This window comes from Megalopta genalis, chromosome 16 (genome assembly GCF_051020955.1).
Source record: "Megalopta genalis isolate 19385.01 chromosome 16, iyMegGena1_principal, whole genome shotgun sequence".
In the NCBI taxonomy this organism is placed as follows: Eukaryota; Metazoa; Arthropoda; class Insecta; order Hymenoptera; family Halictidae; genus Megalopta; species Megalopta genalis.
In genome coordinates, this window is record NC_135028.1 from 8,188,565 (window position 1) to 8,214,769 (window position 26,205).

The window sequence follows — 26,205 nt, forward strand, 5'->3', positions numbered from 1 at the left end:
GCTGCAGTCGCGTTTTTATGATCGCCCGACGGTGATCCTTGTGTTCCGAAGATCTCGCCTGGATTTTCTCCTCGAGTTGCAGCATATTTTCTTCCTGCACGTGATTTTATGGAAAAATCTACATCGCAACGGGAACGAACAGGAACGCGTAGTGTTCGTTTCACGCGAGTCCGTAATAACGAAATATGTGGTTGTCGTGCCTGTTCTAAGAGTAATCACGGTTCTCGCCATCTTTAGTCTGTCATCAAACGTCCGGGAATAAAATGCATGTTTCCTCGGTCGTTTCGCAGCGTCCGTATTAGCTAGTAATTTTTCCAAGAACGAACCAACCGATTGTTCGTAAACGTTGTGGAGAAATAGTTTCACGGTAATCTCGTGGGTCGGTGAGTGAAATTTCCTTTTTGCCAACGTTATCGGTGACAGTGACGTCGCACATCGTTGCCGAACCTATATTAAAGAACATTCTACAAAACCTACAATTTTCTCGTTTATTTGAAGAAAATATCCTCGGAGAGTCGCCTCTTTCGTAGTGCCGCGACGGTTTTGTCGTTCAAAAGGAAGTGGGATGATACACTGAAGAAGGAAGTTACCCTGCATGGACCGTACTGAAGAGTGAGTCAGATTTTTTTTTAATTATTACTTATTATATATATTATTTTTTTTAATTATTGTTTTTTCTTTGTTTTTGATTTATGTATTTTTTTGTTCTTTTTTTTAACGCGTGCAAGAAAGAGACGTCATTTGTCGGAGAATATTGTTTCGACCGTCGATTACAACCGGATAGAAATGATTTGAAAATATATTTCTGTAAGATTCGGTGGAACCATAACAGAAAATCACCGGGGCATGTCGACGATTGTCGTGATAATTATCCCTGTTTCGGCGCGTTTAGAAAGGAACGCGGATTTTCACTAATTCCCGAGGTGGAAACGAATACTCGAGCGTGAACACCGTTCTCACCGCTGTGTGTGTCAAGCTTTTCTCTGTTATGTCTTTATATTATTGCATAAACGGAGCTTTATAGATAAGCGCGAATTAATTGCGGATTTTTAGATAAGCCGAGAACGATAGTCGGCATAATAGACGCTCGACGGAATTAGTTATCAATATGGTGGGCAAGCTACTTCATATTTTTGTGTACGATCAAACAAAATTGAATCGTTCGTCTTTTGGGCGGGTATCTTCGAATTTTTTGATTCATGGACACTCGGCGCACCGTCTGAAACAAACCGTTACTCACGGTTCGCGATCGTCATACGTTACGAATTCTAATCAGCGATCTCGGCCGTTACATCTTGCAAACATGGGCAGTCAATTGTATCACGTTGTCGCGCTCTATTCACGCCTAAAAATTCGTTGCACCTGTGCCTCTGGGTCTGTCGTTGACCCCTTTCTATTTTTCGAAAATCCGATACGGAAATTTCATTCACGGACTGTTTGTTGCCCGGTATTCGGTTCTGGCTGCGCTTCCACAAAATGCTTGGATCGTATGATGCACGATTTGTAAGCCTTAACAAGGTTAGCGAGATTAGCGACATTGGATTCCCCATTTATGTGTCGCTATAATATTATATATGTATATATGTCCGTTTACGATGTCGCCAGAATTGATAATTATTCCAAAAATTGAACGAATTCGTAATAATAATTCTATTATATTAATAATATTAATTATTATATTAATTATTATATTAATATAATATTAATATAATTCTGTTATATTAATAATATAGAATACTAATATTTTATTCGAATAAAGTAAAGAGAAAATAGAAATAAGAATATTTTGTAGTTGCAAGTTCGAAATTTGAGAATGCAATATGCATCGCACGGTGCACACATCGTTGCATATAGTGCGCTTCTTTACGAGCGAGTGCACATGGTACAGTACGTCCAATGTTCTGTCGTCATGCTATGAGTCATCGGCTACCGGACTCTATTCCTCTTAAAGCCGAACGATTGCGAAAGCAGGCCTATGCTGGTTCTTTTGTTGCGCCGAAATGTTCTCGCGAAATCGAACGAAATTAATTAGTTGGAAAATAAGTGCTGCGTCAAATTCGTGTTATCGTTGACTGCGACTGTATCTTCTTTAGACGGAGTTCTTTAGAGTTCACGTTAATGTGAGCAAAACTTCAACGTCATAAGTCCACATATTTATATATATAATAGAATACTATAATATTCTAATAATAATACTATAATAATAATAATAATAATAATATATATACAATAGAAAGTTGGCAATAATATAAAATGGCAATATTATAATATTGCCATTTTATATTATTGCCAACTTTCTATTGTATATATATTATTATTATTACTAGAATTATTATAGTATTATTATTATAGAATTATTATATAGTATTATATATTATTGCCAACTTTTTCGATAGAAAGTCGAAACAAAAGCGAGAAAAGGAAATCGGTAGTTTTTAAATACGTTTCTTCTTTATCGAGTCGGAACGAAGTTATTCTATGCTTGCAATATCTGCCGTTAGATGGCGATCGCCCTTTTTCCCGCTTGAAAAATTAACCTGCTAAAAGCTGCAAATTCTTCGGGTATACAAACAATTACGAGCGACTTATTTCACGCGTATAAAAAGTGTTCGTATATCTTTTAGAACGCAGTAACGTTTTTAAAACTGATCTAAATGACTTGAATTTTGTTTAGATGATCTGGGGAATGGTTTACCAGACACAATGACTAAAGTGCTTGTTTTTTTAATTTTGCTGTTTTGATCTTTTTCGTCGTTCCAAGTAACAGCAAAATTAAAGACAAGCATTTTAATCATTGTTTAATGGAACAGTCCTACTATCGACTAAAAACAAATTCAGGTCATTTAGTTCAATTTTAAGAAAATTATTGCATTTTAAAAGGTGCAAGAATATTTTTGTGGGCCACTGTACGTCGCGTTATGAGCACGTTAGAAAAAAATTCTAAAAGGGATAAGCGTCAAATTTTAATTTCTGAAATTTAGTTGTCTCCAAGATGTTAATGAGAAACTTCGAATGCTACGCATTGGAAACAGCGTATGTACACAAGTGTTACTTAACATTAAACGACGGTGGTCCCCGCTCCCCTCCTAAACTACAACCAGATATTCTATCATTATTTTCTCGCAGCAAAAAATTGTCCTAGTATTATTCTGATTATTAAATCAAACGGCTCCAAAATGTTGTCGTGAGTCTATATTATATATAGAACTATATTAGAACTATATATATATATATTTATTTTATATAAATTTTTTATATAAATTTTTTATATAAATTTTTTATATAAATTTTTTATATATATATATATGCAATAAAATAAAATTCAGATCACAACAAAGCGATCAGATGCAAAGCGTATATTACGAGAATTTCAAGGTGGGTCATCAATGACCCTGCAACGTACTCTCTCGCACGCATTTTCTTTTTTAGTCCCGAAAGGGGGTGATTATAGAAGGCGAACAACGATTTCCACCCCCGGTCCGTGATGCGTCAAGTGTCATCCACGCGTCACCTTTCTACGAGCTTCATTCATCGCACCCTTACGCACCCTCGAGTTATCCCCCAGTGACCGACTGACGCCTATGTCTGCATATCGTTGCGGCGACGGACACTGCGTGACGTTTTCTTACGCGGAAACGCATCGCACGTTCCACCGGAAAAAAAATTCGTCTGGACGTTCGTTTGCGTGTTTCCCGTATGCATGCATGTATATATTTCGTATGCGATATACATAGTAACAGGTCTCGTGGAATTGCTAGGAGACGCATGCGCGATCCCCATCCCCACTCGAATGGCCACCCCCGTTTCACGAGGAGGGTGCGAAGCCAAACGTAACCCCCTCAGTAAAGAATTAAACGCGATTCCGCGAAGTGCCCCCCTTTAAATCTTAACATCCCGGGCTATCGTAGTGTGTATAATGTACATATAGATCGAATTATATTTTTCTACTTTTCAAGCCACAGAGAGGAATAGATGAATTTTTTACGACAACAGAATCGTTCGACTGAAAGTGACAATACGTCCCGCGACGACTGTCTACCGTGAAACGGCAGACAGATCGATATAGTAGAAAGTTCGAAAACTTTTTTTGCTTGTACGGCATTAGGTAGGTCCAACAGAGCCCAACTTTACCGATGGGTAGAACAGATATGTCCAAAACGCTGAACGCTTATAGAATGTGAGTAGTTCACCCCCCTACTTACAAATCTTTACTCACAAAGTACCCACACACAACAGAGACACACACACACACAGACACACATTCCTGATCGATTTCCATTTCTTTGTTTTTTTCCCTTTACACCGCGCGTTTACGTAAATGTAGATGGAAACTCTTAATTGCCCACGCGCATATTTTCATTAAGAAGCCTTATACACGACTACGTCGTCGCCTATCCATTTTGTCCTAACAGAATTATCATTCATGGCGATATACATGATAATAGGAATTAATGCATAGGCGCATGCATGCGAGACGATTCGAACAAATTGCTCGATATTACTGTTATAGTTCGACGCGAATAAACTGGCATGAACATTTCACGTTGCACGTCGTCGTTCACCGCTCCCATCAGCTGGAAAATACTTTCTCTGCTAGTTCACCGTGAACGCAGGTTCCGTGAGAAATCGATGCTTCGGTAGAGAACTTTCGAACATTTACTTCAACCGCTTTGCCGTTATTTACATTGCAAGAAAAAAAAATCGATCCGTAATACGTGCATTCGGTTATTTCTAGATTCCATTTCCTTTAAAGTTGAAAGGAAGGTCTCGTACGTGTCACATTCATGTTGGGTCGTAGCATTTCAGCGAGATCAAGGACGATTGTACGAGGTCAAGGTTTAGGGACACACGAAGTTCTGAATTCCTAACCTCGTTCAATCGGATTAGACGTTCTTTCTCGCGGTGCTGTGAATTAGACTTCCAAAAAATGATTATCAATTCAATGAAATATTCATCTTTCTCTCTACGTTCGAAATTCTATCGTCTGTTATATCTATATACATTCTGTCGCATAAAAGGAACACGTCCGTGGCGCGCATGCGCCGAAGTATCGAGCCATTGATTTTGCTGGGTTTAACTCGGGATCTGGCATGGACCAGGTTTCCCATCGAATTAAGTGCCGTTGCTCTAATCTTTTCCCGTTGCTTTTGTATTATCGCTTATAAAAACGTCCGAGTAATTTATTCGTTGTAGTAAAAGCAACGTTCGTCGAATTTTGTTCTTGAAAAATTAACTTCGCTTCCCGTGTCACGCTAAAGAAGCATCCCGAGTTGCGCATGCCTGTACGCATTAAACCATTGATTTCTGCGAGTTTAACGCGGCCCTAACATGGGGTAAGTCTCAATTGGAAATAATTCTGTTAAAATTTCCCTGAACTACGTGTTACGAATGTCTCGTGCGATCGCGAAAATGTATCGTATCAGAAGAATCGTACGTTGGTGGAAAATGAAATAGGCTTTAATCGAAAAACGTTGTTCTCTCCGCGCAACCGATGTTCGGTTACGTTCTGCTTGCTTCGACTGAAATACTTCGCGATGCCTATTTTTGATTGCAGTTAATTATTGCCGCGTGTAACAAGTCGTTCTAAATATCGCCTACCATTTACCTTTCCTTTTGTGCTTTCTTCCCGAAGCCTCGATACTTCGCGAGATATATATATATATATATATTATATACGTTAATGCAGTTTTCATATTGCGAAAAATTTTATTCACGTCACAGGTCGACAATATTTATTTAAAACAATAATAAAGATTTTAAACATTAAATTCGAACGATATTTATATCTGATTTATTTATTTGGATTTTTGTATTCGCAGCAAAAAAATAGAAATCATTGGAAGAATGACGGCCATGAGTCAGGACGAAATTGTGGCTGGTGCCAGAACGGTGGCCCAGGGGTTGGAAGCCCTTCGTGTGGAACACGAGGGACTTCTGCAGGGCCTACAATCGCAAGATGCACCGGCTGCAAGAGACAAGTCCAGCTTGTTATCTAAAAACATCGAGATGATAGAGTTGGGTCTTGGAGAGGCTGAGGTCATGACGGCTCTCGCTAACCATTTGCAGAAGGTCGAAGCTGAGAAACAGAAGCTTAGGACGCAGGTCAAGAGGCTGTGTCAGGAAAATGCATGGTTGAGGGATGAATTGGCTGGAACACAGCAAAAACTGCAAGCTAGTCAACAAGCGGTAAGTAGTCACGTTACGTTCAATTTGTATTAAGTTCAAAATATTTGAACTACGCTTACGGTACCGATGATTATTTTCTAGTTAGTCGCATTGGAGGAAGCTAACAAACATTTAGAGTTCATGCACAGTATGAGACAATACGATCCCGATCCTCCTGCTGACGATGAGACTTCTAAAGATAGACTAAAGTTAGGTAAAGATCCTGTGGTTGATCTGTTTCCAGATGATGATGTGGATGACCGAAATAGTAAGTGTATGTTCACTTTTTATTTCTATCGTCGATTGCTCGTATTTCCATTAAGTCTGTGTGAAAGTTACTTTCAAATTTCACTGCATTCCTCTTAAAATCTCCTGTCTTTAAATATATATTTCAGAGACTACTCTACTTTATTATAGTACGCTAAAATAAAACTTTATTTTCACGCAGACTTAAGTCGTCGCAATAAGGACCATCTTTTGCAAAGCTCATTATTTTAATTATAGTAATATCACCAACACCGCCATCGCAATTTGCACAACAAGTGAACGCTGGATATGAAATACCTGCGCGCTTACGTACACTGCACAATTTGGTAATTCAATATGCAGCCCAAGGTCGTTACGAAGTGGCAGTGCCTCTTTGCAAGCAAGCGCTGGAGGATTTGGAGAAAACTTCTGGCCATGACCATCCCGATGTGGCCACAATGTTAAATATTCTTGCTTTAGTGTACAGAGACCAAAATAAATTTAAAGAAGCGGCAAATTTGTTGAACGATGCTTTGTCTATTCGAGAAAAGACACTAGGCGATAACCATCCTGCAGTGGCTGCTACTTTGAACAATCTAGCTGTTTTATATGGAAAACGAGGCAAATACAAAGAAGCAGAGCCACTGTGCAAGCGTGCTCTTGCGATCAGAGAAGTGGTTCTCGGACGTGACCATCCAGACGTTGCGAAACAATTAAATAATCTCGCATTACTCTGTCAGAATCAGGCTAAATACGAGGAAGTTCAACGGTATTACCAACGGGCTCTCGAAATCTACGAGATGAAACTTGGTCCAGACGATCCTAATGTCGCGAAAACGAAAAACAACTTGGCGTCCTGCTTCTTGAAACAGGGGAGATACAAAGAAGCCGAGGTTCTGTACAAACAAGTGTTGACCAGAGCGCACGAGAAAGAATTTGGTGCTATTGCTAGTGATAATAAACCAATTTGGCAGGTAATGTAAGTTCCATAAATCTTATTTACGTAGGGTAGGACTCGCAAAAGCATTTGTCATGGATTCGGTGACTCTTGCATTCAGGTCGCGGAGGAAAGAGAGGAGAACAAACAAAAGAATAAAGAAAATACTCCTTATGGAGAGTACGGGGGTTGGCACAAACAAGCGAAGGTAGACTCGCCTACGGTCACGACGACTTTGAAAAATCTCAGCGCGCTTTATCGAAGACAAGGGAAGTACGAGGCGGCGGATACTCTGGACGATTGTGCTCTGAGGTCAGGGAAGGAGGTTAGTGGAATTGCTGTACTAATATTCGTCCAGATACCTTTCCTCTGTGGGTGAAAGTTTTGTTAAAAGTAGCACGGTAAAAGAAATATTTATAAAGCGATCGACCTGAAACCTTTTTTTCTTTTTTTCACGTTTTCTATTCACATTGCGAACGATTCGTTTACCGTTGAATTAGATCGAAGTAAGAGTTTAGTGTATGTACCTGTCGTTCAAGTTGCGTGTCTCTTTTTGAAGCAGACATTGGAGTTCGTGAAGCAGGGGAAGGTCGCGCAAATTCTAGGAGAGGGAAAGGGATCGACAAGACGTGGTTCACGGTCCAGTTTAGCGAATAGCGAATACGAACAACACGATGAGGTACGTTGTGTTAGACATTAAGAGATATACATATTAGTTGCACTGCATGTCGTAGCACACGATTAGTCGTCTACTATCCTTTTCTTCTTTCTTTTTGTTCTTTTTTCGTTATCCGGCCCGTTCTGACGAATTGGTGATACAACACACAATCACAGAGCTCGCTGGCACAAAGGGCGCTACACGAAGGACAGTCTGGCCACAACGACGCTAATTCTAACAAACCCGGTTTTAAAAACAAGATTTTTCAGGCTTTCGGCATTCACTCTTCCACGTAGGATTATTTTTCGTCTGTAGTATTGCTACTGTCGTTCAATTATGCCTGATCACTCAAACAAATTTGTCGGTGTATCACCCAAGGTCTGTACTCCCAAGGAGAGAGAGAGAGTGAGAGAGAGAGAGAAAGAGAGTGAGGTGATACTTAATCGTTGACGAATATTAATTAACGAGGATTTATCGGAACGGTGCCTGTCTATGATTGTCTTTTCATGAGAACTATTCCTGGATTGAAAACTGCTATGGACACGACCCTAGTGACTGCGCGTATCACTGGGAGGCATAAATGCGTAGTTGAATTGTAGGAAATGGCCTTTTTGGCAATTCTGGGTATTCGATACTGTTTCCCGCAGCCAGGTATCCCCCCGGTAAAAGCACATCGTAACTGCACATTCTCTTTTTACATTTACAAGTGTTTCGTATAACGTTCCTTGCTATTTTTGCTTTTTCCGATCACTACGAGAATATAGTTCGGTATTAGAGAATACCGAAGCCTTTTTTACAAAACACTTCCATTCATAAGCTGTGATAATAACGCTTTCGATTAGTTTCTTTTGTTTTCTCTTTTTAATTAGACGAAACGTCGAGGATATTTAACTCGAAGGAGGTGCTTTTCAGTGAAAATTTTTGTTCTTCGTGCTCTGCACTATTTATGCATAACGACAATAATGGAATCGTTGAAATTTCTTACGCTTGTATTACACGTACCCCGTATATAGAAAGCGATTAGGCTAAACGATGCTTCCAGAAAACATTATTTTGATAACAGAATGTACAGTTTACTGTTTCACGCGGTACTCTTTTGGCCGATGAGAAGAGTGACAGTAACGGTAGACAGTGTGAGAATCGAGCCGTTCTCTTTTTTTTTTCTGAAGCCAAAAATACCGCGAAGCTACGCACACAAAGTAACTATGAGTAGTCAGTCGATCCTTAGCAGCAGCTTTGCTTAACTATATAGTTCAGTATAGATTCGCAAAGGTGGCCGTTTATAATTGATGTGCAGAAAAATTAATAGTACTGTGACGATCGGCAGGTGAACGAGCGAAGAAAACGCATTTATTGTTTTATGACCAGATGTTTCATACAAATGTTTTCTTACAGTTTATTCCGATTTTACTACGAGTGCACGTACACCCATACATACACAACACGCATACACGATCATATAGAACTTCCCGGATTTTCCCAATAATTCATATTACCACTTTTGCATTCATTATCCCTTTTATGTAATAATGCGTTTTACTTTAAATTATTGATTTAAAGACATTTTATCTGGCTTAAGGTTACATTGACTGTGTCCTATTTTTTTTTTGTAATGTTATTGCGATGTGAGGTGTCTCCAAATTATTGCAATATTTTAACTGTTTCCCCCCCCCCCCCCTTCAGAGTATTATTATATATTTGTAAAGAATGGATAGATCTTGTGCAATTTATACTATTCGAATTTGCAGTGGTCCGTTCATCTTTTGCATGTAAATGAACTTTTTCTTTGTACTTTTACGAGCCAGATAGATTGTTTTATATAGGATTATTCAATTCGTAGGGATGTAATGTTTATAATTGAAACTATTCCTTCACCACGTGTCCCTTTTATTTGAATAATTGTATCAAAGACAATTCTCTTTTTGTACTAATTGTTACAAAGTTGATTTAGATGCAAAAGATATACAGTCTATGCTATGCATATTATTATTATTATTATTATTATTAATATTATTATTACTATTAATATTAATATTATTATTTTAAACGAGTCTCATTTGTATAACAAGTAATTATTACATTTTAGAAAGATACGAAGGGTACTTTTTCCACATATGAGGCACCTTGTATCCCAGTTCTACTTATTACAGATAACACTTTCGAGTCTCCGTTTTTAAAACGAAAGAACAACAACAAGTACGTTGTTAGGCTAATGAATACACAATGTTTGTAATGTTTGAACTTGCAAATCAGTAACAAACTGGAATAATTTAATATAAGTAGTGCCTTGATACTTTAACGAGCGAATGAATAAATTATTTTCTAACTGAGACAACGTATCCTATTTGTTATTTGATTCACATATTGTTGTTGTTGTTGTTGTTGGGGGTGACCGTTACATTCTCCATGTATCTTGAGTTTTGCTATCATCGTTATCTTATTGTTGACAATTTTATGTGTAGAAAGATACACGTACCTTCATTTGAGACAAACCAACGAGAATGTGTATACATAATCGGTTTTGCATAATTAATTTTACTCGCACGCATTTGTGTTGTTAACCATCATCATTGTTACCAGTCGTTTTTTTTCGATATCCTGTGTTTTCGTTTTGTTTCGCTTTGATTTGAGTACTCTGCGGGCCGGGACTTAGATAAAAGGATGTCACCTTAAGGAGTACGATTTCGTCTGGACCGGAAACGGAACAAAAGTAATTTATCTAACAGGTGCGTATCCGTAGATCTACGTAGATTATATTCTATATATATATTTTTTCAATGTTTTTGTGTCGATGCACAGAGAAGTCGTTTTTTCGTTGTCATTACCACAAAACCGCATTCATTGTCCGACTGACACTATTTTTCCCATATTCGTTTTTGTTTTTTTAGATATTATCTATACGCAGGCCTTTATTTGAACCGTAACACAACATGTTGTTAGAGTCGTATCATCTTGTGAGAGAGATTAATTACTGCTCCCGAGCATGGAACACTTAACAATTGTCATTTGTACATATATACGAACACACTTTGTGATACGAGCAGTAATTGATTGTATTATAAATATATATTGTATTGTTGATAGATCACATATATTTGCTTGTTATACATATGAAATTTATGTAATGTTTTTTCAGCTTCTATAATATCGATCAGCATTTGCCAAGGATCTCATGCTTTCGATGGAAGTTCATAAGATCAGTTCACTAAATTAGAAGGAAGAGAAAATCTGGGAGATCGCATAAAAATAATCTCCAGATACCGTAACTACACACCGCAGAACTGCAGATACTTTGCATTTTGCACTGGGCCATGTTCAGGAAGTAAAATTTACTGAAATGAAGCTAAATAAAATTTGAATGAAATGAAATTGAAAGCACGAGATCCGCAATGTTACTCGAAGAGGTATCTCTAGAAACGTTTCTCCTTCTGTTTCAGGAAAGGAAGTACTTCGTACGCGCGCAATAAAGGATACAATGTAATAAACGTACCGCGCGCCTACGAGAAAGGTTACACAACTCAAACTAGTATGTTTTCTAGGAGAACCGAGATACTTGTTTATCGAACATGATCGGACGTTACCTTGTTAATCAACTTTATGAACAAGAAGAATATTACTCGTAACAGATAGATTCAAGTATACGCACTTATTCACAATGAGAGACAGGACACAACTACTAATAATAAGACGTATTTGTAGGACAGTGCAACAATGAATCGGAATAGAGCGACTATAAAATGCTCGCGTGTCGGCCAAATTATGAAGATAAAATTGAATAAGATTTCCATGATGTAAGTTGGGGGAAATGTGTCTGCGAACATCTTTAACAAGTGATCACACGAAAAAGTCGTGTTACGTGAGTTGTGTTATTTTCCTCGCAAGGTGTGCGGATATGCGAATCGATGAGTTTCAAATGATGTACAGGGCACTGCATTGTTTAACACGCAAGGAAACTATGTCTGATGTCCGTTTAATCTGTTCTGGATCGTTAAACGTATACAGCACATTCCAGCTGCTTTTAATCAGGCGCACCGCAACGGAGTCACTCTCTTCGTGTTGCTGAATTTAACCGGGCAACGATTGCGGCTTTGTGGCTAAGCAACCAATATAATTTGGTAATAGCGAGAATGGTTGCCAGGTAAATTGGTCTTTCCTGCTTTGAATGTACTGTCTGAATCAAAAGGATCATGAATAGCAAAAAAGAAAAAAAAGAAAAAATGGAGATTTAACAGAAGAATGGAAACTATAGAAGTTACTGACCTAAACGACCGCCATGTATTCAGTTCCCCTCTGCATTGTGGAGGTGTGACAGAGCGATTGAAAACCGTTCGAACAACTGGGTATACGTATCTTTTCGTTGCTCACGTTTGCTATGATCAATTTAACGCGACAGGAATCATTCCATGAGCTACTAATCTTTCTTTTTGTTTTCTGAATCGACGCTAACCGAAACGAAACAACGTTTAGCATGATCGATATGCTAAAACGAAGAAGAAAAAAATCTGTAACTTCTCTCTGTCAATGTATTCGATGTGTCTTGATCGTGGACTCGGTAGAAGAATCGTGTTAACGTGTATTTATTTGAATGATTTTGTTAATTTTATCGGGATCGGATGGGTGTCGCGAAACCGGAGAAAGAGAACAGTTCTTGAGGGCATGAGGTGTAAAACGGTTTAGGGGGAACGTTTATATGTCGCTTAAAAAACATTAAATGTACTCTTTACACAACCATGCACATTAGAATTACGCAAGCGTATCATTCTCCAATTAGTTAAATTAACGAATGAATTATTTATGTAATCGGAATATGTAATTTATGTTTGCCCCGCGATTCGTTGAATTGACAATGGTGCAAACACGACGGATATTATAATATATGTATTATAGGGATCACGGTGTTGAATCGTGAAGGGTTTTAGGGACGCATTTAATTAAATTATATTGCGAAATTTTTCTGCGAAGAACCAACGTTCTTTTTAACAATTGTATTATCCACGTTACATCGTCGCCTGCTGTTAGAGACAAGGAGCATTGCAACCGGCTGTGAATATCAAATATTCGTCGAGTCCAGTGTTGTCCGATGAAAAGTAGTCGAGTCCTCATCCAATCAGAATATCTTTCAGTTCGATTACAAACTGATCCTTTCGCCGTGACAGATAATGCTTCACAGAATGCCTCTCTGCTATATTAAAACACAATCATCGACCATCTTTCCATCGTTGAAACTATAGTTGCTTCACTTTCATATTAAGTAAAGATAAACTATGATCACGCAATGGAAAATGGTATGGTTGCAGGTAGTCTCTATGCTAGAGGTACTAACAAGAGGAAAAATCTTCTTTTAAGAGGCTCGGTTATCATTCAACCATTATCAATTCCAGCGAAAGAGTTCAAAGAACGAAGTTTACCATTTTATTCCATCACGCATTGGACTAGTCTAGTTCGAACGATTATAGATTCTAATATCAGTGCTGGTGCACGTGTTACTGCAATGAATCTTACCTCTACTAATGCCACTGAAAATCATTGCACCATCATCCACAGTCATCGTCGGTTACGACTTGATGATTCTATTCTAACTCGACTGTTCGGTCATACATTTTTTTTTTCTTCTGATCACCATCTTTCATCATCCTTTTCGTTTCGCAGTACATACACATATTTGTTTATTTGTTTTTTTTTTCTTTTATCTTACGTTCACGTGCGCTCTCATCACCCTCAATCATGCATTTATCAATTCATGCATATTCTGCGCCTGAGAGCTTGATGGCCTAGAATTGGAATTTCTTAATTTTCGCTTTCAAGTGGGAATCGTTCCTTATTTATTAGCGGGACGCGGCGACGCGTCCGGTTCAACATTCGTTGTTATTATTATTTAACAGTTAACCGAGCAGTTCAGAGAGTTCTGCTTTTTTAAGGTGGACATTGGCGTGCAATCGAATTGGCATTGTTTTCTTCGCGCATCGAGTGCATTCTCTTCTTGTGTTCCGACTTCAATGTTCATTATATTTATTGGATGCTTCACATCTTTTTTTTTAGGATAAGTAGTCGAGATAAGTTTTAGGAATAAGCATCGCAGGATAAGCATCGGCGTCCAACTTTTAACCGTTGAAGGGGCAGCTCCGTCGCTTTCCTATAGAAACCAGAAAACATTGAGGTATTGTAGCTCTCAGGTGCGATTACTATTACTTAAATAACGTGTAAGTTTTGATGTATAATAAATATTTCCTGTCGCTGAACCTGTCGTATAAGAGCAAATATATTTCCGGTTGTGAACCTTCTTGTACGTCCGCTTTTATCGCGCAGGGAGGAAGAACGTTTGTATCAACCGAAGGCTATATGAGAAAGAAAAAGAAAAAAGACAGATCATTTTTTAAATTAATCTTGTACTCGTTCTCGGATATTATTAAACTTACGCATCGCTGTATAAATATTTACGTTAGTTCTCGCCCCCCCCCCCCACGTGTTGAATCGTGTTTCCATTCTTTCGAATTTCTGTCCGATATTCTTCTTTATACGTTCGCTTTCATTTCGGACATCCTATTTTCCTCTCACACATACACACACACATGTAATTACCCATAGGAATGATATAATGTGTATCGAATAAACTTTGTACAACGTCGGAAGTTTGGAAAGAAAATGTTCTTCATTGGGTTCACCGTGATCCGTATTCCTGAATCGTGTGTATTCGTTTCGACGAACATTTGAATTTCTAACGAGATGTTATTGTTAAAAAAAAACGGTGTCGTACGTTGACCGTGAATATTTTAAGCTCGAGGCGAGTTAACGAAGTCTTCCAGTACCGACCGAGGGTGTTGTTGTTGTTCTAAACACGTTTCTGTGGACATCGTACGTGTTTCATGGAAATGAAAATTTCAGATCTTTGCGCTGGATAAATTGGAACAGCACCGTAATCCAACGGATTAGCCGGCTATTTCGGGCGTTAAAAAACGGCGTTATAAATATATCGACAGTCTGTTCATTAGCGGCGAATATTGGTCGCCATATTGGTCGCCAGGTGGCACGAATGCGTGCTCTTGTAAATAAAGTAAAGAGAAACGTGACGGTGCAACAGGCAAGACGCGTTTATCGTACTGGCAATCTATTTTCAGATTCTATTTCAATATACGGTAATGTCTCTCCAATTGACGCTTAAAATTATCCAGAACAATGGACAATTTGGGGAGAGGAGATACGATTGTTCGAGCCTTGCAATTCGTTTTTACAATTATCAATTGTCAACAATTGTACAAGCCTCGAATAATCGTGTCTCCACTTCGCAAATTGTCCGTTTTCATGGACAATCTGAGCGTCAGTAAGGGAGACATAACTGTACAGTAATGTCTCTCCAATTGACGCTTAAAATTATCCAGAACAGTGGACAATTTGGGGAGAGGAGATACGATTGTTCGAGCCTTGCAATTCGTTTTTACAGTTATCAATTGTCAACAATTGTACAAGCCTCGAATAATCGTGTCTCTACTCCGCAAATCGTCCGTTCTCGTGGACAATCTGAGCGTCAGTAAGGGAGACATTTCTGTGTTTTCAATCTATTTTTCTTCTCTTTCCGATTCTATATCATAAGATTAAGTTTAAGATTTAGTTCTCTCTGTACGAATGCCATTTTGCCCCATCTACTTCGAATTATAGAAAAATTTTTATTGAGCATAGTGTTACAAGTTACAATAGTAATAATAATAATAATAATATAATAATAATAATGGTGAAAGAGTAATGATAATCAATGATATACCTTTTTTTCTCAAGAAATAAAAACTATCACGATCTGTTACGCTTAATAAACTTTTACAAAATTCCTTTTACAAACTCCTGATTTGTATCGGCTTGACTAGCATATTAGAAGCATTTAACGTTACAGTTAAATTGTAATCAAGAGGAAGATTGAAAGCACGTTTAATGCGGATAGAAGGGTGTTTGGTAGGGGTGGGGGGGAGGGGGAGAGTGGTAAATTACGATATACAGGTATTAAAAATCGCTTTCGTAATAAATTAGGTACGATGAAGAAGAAAAAATGTACATTCATAGATCGCTAATATCATTATTACACGTAATGTATCGAGGGTTACAACATCGTTTCGTGACAATTACATGCAAGGCTGATTTTCGTTCATGAGTTTTCAATAGGAAAATATTTCGTTCCTCTCTCTCTCTTTCTCTCTCTCTCTCTAGCTCGCTCTCTCTCTTTTGTTCTTCGATTGCTTCTCCTTTCATTTTATTCGAAAGTCTATTTGTTGTTCGCCATATTTTTTTAAATCACTTCCGCTGACAATATTACACAGCCTTTAAAATATTGGGGGGACCGAATCAGCCTGGCAAACTCCCAGAAACGGGTGGGGAGGGGAGGGGGTAAGATGAAGCGATACGCGCGTTAAGGAAATGTCCGACAAATATTAAAATATGTGTACAACTTCCAATAAATATGCGACGTCCGCCTTAAAAAGTACAGATTGCTTAAATTCAGTAACCCGCCACGTCTCGTACAAAGTACTTAAAATAGAGTTCTAAAACTAGTCTTTCGTGCTCCGAGTCTAATTTAATTTGTATCAAGGAGTCTCCTACCGAATTATTAACCTCGATTACGCTTCCCTTAGGTCCGAGCTGTCTGGAAGGGACCGCCTGAACGTTTTTCTCTGCCTATGAAAAATTAATTTCTGTCAAAGGAATTCTTCTAATCACGCTCTTTAAAATATTTTATCGAAAGTTCGTATCATTTGTCTACTACTACTAAGTAAATAATATAATATCTAGGACTGATTGAAAACGTAGAGAAAAAGAAAAAGTGAAGAAATGACTATTCGTCGGTGTAGTATCGTGTTCCCTAAGAGACCGTGAAGACGTTCGGGTACTCCATTCCAGTCGCTTCTATCCTGTAGAAAATGTACCATGTTCTCTCGCATAGCTGGCCTCAAGGACATCCGCGATACTTCCGATTAAAATCCGCCCCTTCGCATTCGGCGGAGCCGCGACGTCCTCGACTCGAACTGCCTTCACCACAAACTGGATCGACAGAGTTCCTCTTCGTCAGAGTTCCACGAAACATTGAATACTGAGTAATATATACGATGATTTTCCTTACACCGATCGCTGGGAACAAGGTTTTCGAAATGATTTTAATCGCCGTCTAAACGGAACCGAAGTCAAGTTCCATTCGACCGAGCCGACGACGTTCTAGGTTATGTCAAGGAAATGTGTGCTCGTGAGTCAATGAAATCAGACCGAATATGTTAATTAATGGGGCCGACACTGTGCTCCGCTATTTTGGCTCGATAATTGATCCCTTGAGCCGGATTGACATTCAACCGAGCCGACGACGTTCTAGGTTATGTCAAGGAAATGTGTGCTCGTGAGTCAATGAAATCAGACTGAATATGTTAATTAATGGGGCCGACACACTGTGCTCCGCTATTTTGGCTCGATGATTGATCCCTTGAGCCGGATTGACATTCTTTTTTTTATGAGAGAAACGTTCCGCGTCTTCGCCGGCGCAAGCCGTTGGAAACATGGAGGAAACGCGATGGAATGAAAAACGACCACGAATAGAGAGATAATGATAAACAGCGACACCGGATACGCGTTATCGTATCGCAACGATACCGAATACAGGGTTCGAATTGCTTCTCGCATAATGCTTCGGCCATCTTTAAGTACTGAAGTTGCCCTCGGGAATTTACCTCTTTTGTTTCTTTCGTTCGATTGTTGTCTACGACTGGCAGTGTTCGATGTATGAGATTGAATCACACGAATTTGTGCTTGAGATTGTATTTTAAAAGATCGCTAAAAATTGTTACTTTTTTTTCCCTTGTTTTCTTTCTTTTTTTCGTTTTCTTTTTCGAAAACTCGTGTATAACAAATTATCTACAGAGAGAGGTTCTCGAAGCCATCCGCAATCGTGGATCGCGTTAGAAAAATTTCGAAGATGGTACAGGAACAAAAACTGACATGGTTTCTTTTCTTTACCCTAAAATGGTTTCTTATTAGACACATTAAGAGCTGGTTCTTGGCCAGGCGATCTTGGCGTCGATCCGCTTGTACGCGAAGAGGCAGTGAGAGAGCTCCTGGGGGCATTCGTGGTCACCGAGCAGAGTTTCTGTAAGAGAATATTGTGCTATTAATTGTTTAATATATTTAATAAATATATTAGATATATTTCTTATCCAATAATCATTTGCGAGCAAAAGGGTCATTCAAATATTTACCTTCTCCTTGGACCAACTTGAACAGCCCGTAGTCCTGGGGGTTGGTGCATCTTATTTTATGCGCGAGGATACGACAAATCTCCCTGGTGTTCATGTTGGGTCGCACAGGCAGGGTTCTAGTGTTCAGGGAACCGTGTAGTTCATCTGGCACTAAGATTCGTAGTACGGATGAACAGTCCGGTGTTCCAGAGCCCTGAAGAAAGCAACGAAATGTGAACAACCGCTTCGGTGCATCAAGCTTCAAACTGCTCTATGACTCTATTTTATAAACGTAGCGAGAAAAGCCTAATTATCTGTAATTTGGATGCTCTAATCTGTCATAACAAGAGAACGCTTTAACCCTTTCGCTACGGGCGGGTTCTCCACCGCGGTACTTCCGCTGAACGGAGCGCCGCGACATCACTGCACGCTACGCGACGCCGATCGTCAGCGGAGAACCCAAGCTGCTTGAATGTTTTCGTACGAAAAAATTTCTCTCCAAAGGGTATTTATAAATAAAGGGTATTCCAGGGTATTTATAACGTCTTAGCATGCGCTCTTTAATTTACAGTATGAGAGGAAATAACATTATGCAATATAATGCATCTTATGGAAGGCCACTATAGTGGCCCATAGTACCTCAATGGCATCTTATGAAAGGCCACTATAGTGGCCCGTAGTACCTCAGTGGCATCATACGAAAGGCCACTATAGTGGCCCGTAGTAGCGAAAGGGTTAAACAAAGACTGCTGAGAATGGAGACGAGCATGGAGATACAATAGAGAACACATCGTACGCTTACATTCAACGTGGACATGGTTCCCTGGCTAGACTTGAACGTCTTCAACACGTGCACTGCGCTGGACAGCGTCGTCAGGTAGTATCCTCCTTCGCCGGTGAGCAGCGAAGGATGAAGGAGGCCCCACATGTACTCCGCTTCCACCTCGGCGTCCACGACTTTACCGCGGACCAGGACCCAAACGAGAAGAGGTAGGAGGTCGTCTGCTCCCAGCGTCACATGCCTCCCAGAGTTTGCATGTTTCACCTGGTAGTTAAAATTATATATTATTATATAAAGAAAACATTGTCCAGTCTGCTCTCTGATTCTTTCATGGCTAGCTTCGATCAGCGCCTTTTAGAGCTTAATAATATTCCTAATAGAACAATAATAATTGAATAACTCGCTTGTTTTTGACAATAAAGAAAATAGTGTTGGATAAAAGTTATTCGATTTCGAGGGGCACGTTATATTATGGCAATAATCTTTTTATAGGTGCAAACGTAGAGGACGTATAAAGGTCAAACTTGTTTTTCTAAATGCGATGATCTAATTTTTTATTCGCAATCGGATAGAGACTTTCAAGACGAGTACAACGGCCTATGAATGAAGGTCATACGAGGTAACAACATACGAACTACAATGGAAAAACTAAAAAGAAACTAAAGTCAGGACCGTTCCGGGGCTACTTACGGAATTGAAGATCGCAGAAATGGCCGCCAGCAGGTTCTCCAATTTGTCCAGGGGCGAGTCCGCTTTCTGAAGCTTGTCAATATACTTGAGGATCTTCTCCAGACTCGGGTCTGACGGTGGTATGATCTTTGGCTGTAATTGAAAATATTGTTCAATGCAGACACGATCGCTTATTCTCAGACTCTCTATTATACAGAATCCACGAACCGTTCCAGAAAGAAAAATTATCAATTTCTACGAACTACCGAGGAAGACAAAGGAGCCTAAGCTACGACAGTGATCACAGAAAACCGGAGGATATCATCTTCTACCACGAACTCCTCTACGTAGAAACAATCTCGCAGTAACGCGATGCATCTCAATTACCGGATCAACAAACTATCGTCCAAACAATTCCCCAGAATATATCTGAAACCCGCGTCACGAGTTCACCCCAACACAAACGCCCCCCTTTTGGGGTGCAGTCGATGAAGCATCGCGCAAAAACTGTCACCGATAATAGTACTAAAATACAGTGCTAAACGATTATTACACTAGTCACGGAATACTAACTCGAACGCCGAGATCCTGTACGTGTTTCCCCTGGGCGTGCTGTATGTTCTCGGCTAGGGTCTGCAGGGACCCGGTGGTCGCGTAATGCTCGACGAACAGTCTGTAGACGTGCTCGCGCAGCGGTCTGACCACAAGGCCCATCATCACCCCCTCCAGGATCGCGTCCAGGTTCAGGAATTCGTTCGCCTTCAGCTTCACCCTCTCTTTCTCCACCTCCTTCTCGAACTCCCTCTCGCCGTGCTTCACCAAGTAGTTCTTCATCCCGGACATGAACTGCCGCATGTTCCTCATCACCACGTGGGGGCTGGCTTCCTTGCCTTCCTTCGTGCACTGGATGAAGTTGTCGATGTTCTGGGAGAAGGTGGTGGTTTTGTCCGCGGCGAGCTGAAGGGCGTAGGACCTGATCGTGGAACCGGTGCCGCCATTGTCGCGGTTCTTCAGGGCTTGTAACCTTGGCGGAGCTGGAAATGATGAAAATAATTGGTTAGGTATATTTAAAATGGAAATAAAAATATGCCGAGTCGGTGAACGTTTCTGGGCGTTAGCGACCGGTGGTCGACGAAGCTTTGGGGATATTGTTTAATTCGCAGAAGAGCTTACATTTGAGTGCTTCAACGCTGTGCCGAAGCCTCATGCAAATACACCGGAACCATCTTCCGATCTTAACGAAGATATTCCTCGTCGTCGCGGAGATGTTGATCCGCTTGAATTTAACCTCCGCCGTCCATTTGATCATCATGTGCTCGGTGCCGATCTTCACCCCCATTTTGTATAATTACAAAAATCTCTTCTGGAGTCCGTTAGTTAATTATAATACTGTTAGGAACTTTCTGGTTAAATTCAGCCTTGTTGTCACAGTCGCTATTTTCTATTATTTCCTTTCTATTATTCTATTAGTCTTTATTTTATTATTTTTTATTATTTTCTATTATTTCTATTATTCTTATTATTTTCTATTATTTCTATTATTCTTATTATTTTCTATTATTTTTATTATTCTTATTATTTTCTATTATTTCTATTATTTCTATTATTCTTATTATTTTCTATTATTCTCTCTTTTCGTTGCTAAAATCAGTCTTCCAGCTCTCTTCTCTCAGCGTTCCCCGGCGTTCAAAGCATCGGCGATCGTTTTATCCTCTAAATTTCTATATTATAATTAATATCAATAATTAATATCCGTAATTAATATCCCGTCAATTTTTTTCACAGCCGATTCGCGGGTCTCTTTCCGCACTGGCCTCGACCAATGGAACACCGAAATTTCCTCTCTCGGCGATCTTGATCCGATCACCGTTTCAGAATCGAATCGACGGATCGCGGCCGAACGAAGAAGCAGTTTCCCCGCAGACAGTCTGTCGCGCCAAATGACCTGGCCTCGCTGCTTTGTTGTTCTTCTGCCATGGAGAGCTTCTCGCACACGTGATGAACGCGATCGTAACGCCGCGGACGGACCACTGTCTCCGATCGAATAATAGAGAACAAAGCTTCGTCTGTCGAGAGATTCAACTGGATTTCCGCATTCCACCGAGTTATCGCGCGCACGACTCGCGACGCTGTTCTCTCTCTCGCGGTTCTCGTCTGTGCGAGATTAAGTTAATTAAGTTAATTAAGTTAATTATCGCGGACACGATATAGTTAAAATAATAATAATATATATAATAAAATTTCTCTAGCGAGAAATTATTTGCCGTCGACGCCACTGCAACGAGTTCTCTCTGTTTTCACAGGCGGTTTTTCCGCTTCGAAACGAGGCGGAAGGGTCGCGCGGATTTCACTGTTCGGACGACTGGAGCGCGCGTCGGGGCCCGACGGAGGCGAAGCTGCGTCGACGGTGGACTGACTGAGACTGACGGCGAGCCGTCGCCGACGGAAAAGGTGGCCGCGAAGACGATTCCGTCGACGTCTCTGTCGCTCTTGCGGTGCTTCGTTCAAAGTGGGGGAGGTATTCGCTTGTGCGAAGTGCTGGCGAATTTGTGTTTTACGATTGGGGCTGGAGTGGGGGAAGCACCTGGCCTTCGATCGGGCCCCGTTTACGATCGGGGGCCCCGAGGATTTCGAAAAGGCTCGGCGGAAAGGCCTCTCTCTTAGACCTTCAGCTTTTGAGATCTGCGTGTATTAGTTTCCGTGCTGTCCCTATTTCCGCGCTTCCGGATTAAGAAGGTATGGAGGAAGAAAGCTGGTGTACAGTTGCCTGCAAAAGTGTTTGCATACCGGGATAAAATTTGTTCGATTCGATTTTATTGGTATTTAGATACAGTTTTGTTTTAGGATATTTTTACGCATAATTAACCCCCCATGATGTTGTACTGTTTTATTGTTAATATTAGGTATTAATTACTGCGATTAGGAATTTTTCGACTGCAATGATTTCTTAAAAGAGGAAGAAAATTTTTGCACCCTCGGATTATAAGAAGGTATGGAAGAAGAAAGCTGGTGTACAGTTGCCTGCAAAAGTGACCGCACGTCGGTATAAAATTTGTTTGGTTCGATTTTATTAGAATTTAGATAAAGTTTTGTTTTAGAAAAAATATATATATATATATACATATATTTATTATATATATTATATATTATTATTATTAATATTTATTAATATTATATATATTATATATTATTATATAATATATTCTTTACAGCTGTTGCGATTAGGAATTTTTCGATTGCAATAATTTCTTAGAAGAGGAAGAGGAAGAAGAAGAAGAAGAAGATCGCGATGTCCAATTTTCGCACCCCCGGATTAAGAACGTATAGAAAAAGAAGGGTGTTGTACAGTTGCCCGCAAAAGTGTTCGCACGCTGAGGAATATAAGTAGTGTGTCTTGTCAAAAATAAATAAGTGAATAGCCGATAAAGAAAAACCATAATGCTACAGTGATATCTTACGACGGCATCGAAGCTAACAAATCAACATGCCGGCGCATGGCGTGCAAACAGATCTGTCACATAAGTGTTTATCCTAAGGCTTAACAGCGAACCTACCGTGCCGGTCAAAATGACCGGATCCACAACTTTTTTTATTACAATTTAATTAATATTATATTTTATATATATTTTATATATTATTTAAATATGTTTTATATATATTGTATTATACATATATTATTTATTCATTTTTAAATATAGCTAATAATAATTAAAATAAAATTGAAAATAATAACAACTATAAATATAGCTAATATATTAAATAGCTATAATAATTAATAGCTATTATTAATAGCTATATAGCTAATAATAACAGCTATAAAATATAGCTAATAATAATTAAAATAAAATTGAAAATAATAACAACTATAAATATAGCTAATATATTAAATAACTATAATAATTAATAGCTATTATTAATAGCTATATAGCTAATAATAATTAAAATAAAATTGAAAATAATAGAAACTACAAAATATAGCTAATAATAATTCAAATAAAATTGAAAATAATGGTATCTCCTCTCCCCAAATTGTCCATTTCCGTTTCTAAGCTGTGCATCAATCAGGGAATATTGATCAATCCGTGCGAATATTGAATTGCATCCTCGACAAAATGCACTCGAAATTCTGCGTTCAACGAATCCCCAACGCTTCGGGGATTCGTTGAATCCCACCTTGATACCATTCTCCCCCCCCGATACATATTCAGACCTTTGAACTTCCGGTCTGTTTCTTTGCCCGACACGATCATCTTCTCTGTCGCTTTCCCTCCGCGTCGCGCGTCGAGACACGAAGAAAATAGAATTCTCGATAAGAGAAAGAACAACGAAACGAAAAAAAGAAAAAAAAAGAAAAAAGGAAAGATTGGCTCGAGATAAAAGAGTTCATCGATAAATTGTTCACGCCACACACAAGATACACGGGGACAATTTGTAATATGCTGTTCTTCTTCTGTGCGTATCTCGACCGATATCTCGCGACGTTCGATATGCTGGCACGTGAACAGCCTATGGAACGTGTATCTCACGGTGAGATTAAAAAACGATGCACCGGGAACACTGATCCGTCCCGGGGAGGATAACCTTGGCCAACGATTACTTCTCTCGTGTAACAATATACGTGTACATGCACGTGCATTATGCGACGCGATTTTCACGGACTTTTACCGGTGCGGCTGTTCTAAATGAACTGCGATTGTTTATAGTATTTATTTTTGCGATATTTATTATTAAAGAATAATTATTATAATATTATAGTATATAATATAATTATTATAATATTGTAATATATAATAGAATTATTATAGCATTATAATACATAATATAATTATTATAATATTGTAAGATACAATACAATTATTATAATATTGTAATATATAATATAACTATTATAATATTATAATATAATATAATTATTATAGCATTATAATATATAATATAATTATTATAACATTATAATATATAATATCATTATTATAGCATTATAATATATAATATAATTATTATAGCATTATAATACATAATATGATTATTACAACATTGTAATATATAACATAATTATTATAATATTATAATATATAATATAATTATTATAATATTGTAGTATATAATATAACTACTATAATATTGTAGTCTATAATATAACTACTATAATATTATAATATATAATATAATTATTATAGCATTATAATACATAGTATGATTATTACAACATTATAATATATAATATAATTATTATAATATTATAATAATAGTGTTATTATAATATATAACAATTACAATAATATATTTTCCATCTTTCAGTGGCTGTAGCTTGACCATAATGTAATATCTCAAGAAATAAGAAATAAAATTATATATGAAGAAAAATAAAGAAATATAAAGAAAATAATAAAGAAAAATAAAGAAATATAAAGAACAGTAAAAATCGTTATGGGTTTCATCTCGACAAAATAATTAAAGGAAGAAAAAGAAAGCAACTGCCACGTGGCTTCTCTGTATTTCGCGATCGATACGGTTTTCAAAATTTTATTTCCAAGTTTTATTTTCTAACGAACATAAGAAACTATGTATATATATATATTCGTCCAGCTCGTTACAACTTGAACGAAAGTTCCGCTTCGCGGCCGTATCGACGGTTTCAGCCAGAAATATGACGGACGAACGGTGCATGGCCATAAACCGAACGGTAATGGCCGGCTTTGCCAACAAATTGGAATAGTTTACGGCACCGTCCCTCGCTCCAATACCAAGCTCGTCGTCTATTGTGCATTGTTGCCCCAGGTATGTATATGTATTCTCGTCGTCCCTAAAGTTTTCGACGCGGGGGTTGGAACGGCGGCGAGGGGGGCGAGTTTAATGCCGCATTCGTGACGAGTGTCCCGTTCAAATTGTCTGTCTCTGAATATCGTTGTCTCGCTGTTGCTAATGTGTACATGTACATTGCTTCGAGGTTAGTTCGTTTCTTCGTACTTCGTACTTCGTACGAAAAATCACTTCGCAAGCAAATTACTTCGCAAATTTTAATTTTGCTACTGTTTAATTTAATTTTGCTGTTTAATATAATCTTGCTATTTAATATAATTTTGCTGTTGTTTAATTTAATTTTGCTGTTTAATATAATCTTGCTATTTAATTTAATTTTGCTGTTGTTTAATTTTATTTTGCTGTTTAATTTAATTTTGCTATTTAATATAATTTTGCTGTTGTTTAATTTAATTTTGCTGTATAATTTAATTTAGCTGTTGTTTAATTTAATTTTGCTGTTTAATTTAATTTAGCTATTTAATATAATTTTGCTACTTAATTTAATTTTGCTGTTGTTTAATTCAATTTTGCTATTCAATTTAATTTTGCTATTTAATTTAATCTTACTGTGTCTAATTTACTTTTTAATTTAATTTACTTTTGCTATTTAACACAATTTTTAATTTTGCACTCGGTTCAGCATTGAAAATGTCACATATTAATAACGCTAATTTTTCAGCAATTTTAAAAATTCATTTTCATAGCAATCAATTCAAACAAATCGAATTCGATTACAATATGTCGG

The 26,205-nt window shown here is 38.3% G+C and overlaps 2 protein-coding genes and 1 long non-coding RNA gene across 28 annotated transcripts in view; 2 read left to right on the top strand and 1 right to left on the bottom strand.

Annotated features, from left to right (window-relative positions):
- Positions 1 to 2: 2 nt before the first annotated feature.
- Klc (kinesin light chain) lies at positions 3 to 14,635 on the top strand. Of its 16 annotated transcripts, XM_076526890.1 has the most exons (10): positions 3,854 to 4,177; positions 5,820 to 6,186; positions 6,268 to 6,439; positions 6,670 to 7,385; positions 7,470 to 7,673; positions 7,908 to 8,027; positions 8,183 to 10,732; positions 11,444 to 11,483; positions 11,546 to 11,625; positions 11,706 to 14,635. In XM_076526890.1, exons 1-7 carry the CDS (start codon positions 4,134 to 4,136, stop codon positions 8,300 to 8,302), a joined length of 1,743 nt encoding a protein of 580 aa, XP_076383005.1. In that variant the 5' UTR covers positions 3,854 to 4,133; the 3' UTR covers positions 8,303 to 10,732; positions 11,444 to 11,483; positions 11,546 to 11,625; positions 11,706 to 14,635. The 16 variants fall into 16 exon arrangements, with proteins under 16 accessions (XP_033327921.1, XP_076383011.1, XP_033327924.2 ...); XM_033472030.2 differs by lacking the exon at positions 3,854 to 4,177 and adding exons at positions 3 to 383; positions 499 to 612 and having other exon boundaries at positions 11,444 to 14,635; XM_076526889.1 differs by having other exon boundaries at positions 11,444 to 11,625.
- Positions 14,636 to 15,647: 1,012 nt separating this feature from the next.
- Positions 15,648 to 26,205, bottom strand: part of spri (Src homology 2 domain-containing protein sprint) — a 185,703-nt gene continuing 175,145 nt past the window's right edge. For 9 of the 11 annotated variants that reach the window (XM_076526885.1, XM_033472023.2, XM_076526884.1 and 6 more), the window contains 5 exons: positions 20,229 to 20,689; positions 19,677 to 19,808; positions 19,008 to 19,250; positions 18,227 to 18,419; positions 15,648 to 18,117 (listed from right to left, as the gene is read on the bottom strand). In XM_076526885.1, the coding sequence (XP_076383000.1) occupies positions 18,014 to 18,117; positions 18,227 to 18,419; positions 19,008 to 19,250; positions 19,677 to 19,808; positions 20,229 to 20,689 (1,133 nt within the window). In that variant the 3' untranslated portion in view covers positions 15,648 to 18,013. Of the gene's footprint in view, positions 18,118 to 18,226; positions 18,420 to 18,520; positions 18,568 to 18,946; positions 19,251 to 19,676; positions 19,809 to 20,228; positions 20,690 to 21,187; positions 21,810 to 26,205 lie in introns of those variants that run through there. The other 2 variants (XM_076526886.1, XM_076526887.1) reach the window with 2 other exon arrangements.
- LOC143260665 (uncharacterized) lies at positions 21,652 to 23,323 on the top strand. The gene is made up of 2 exons (XR_013034950.1): positions 21,652 to 22,694; positions 22,868 to 23,323. It is a non-coding gene; the product is annotated as an uncharacterized LOC143260665 (long non-coding RNA).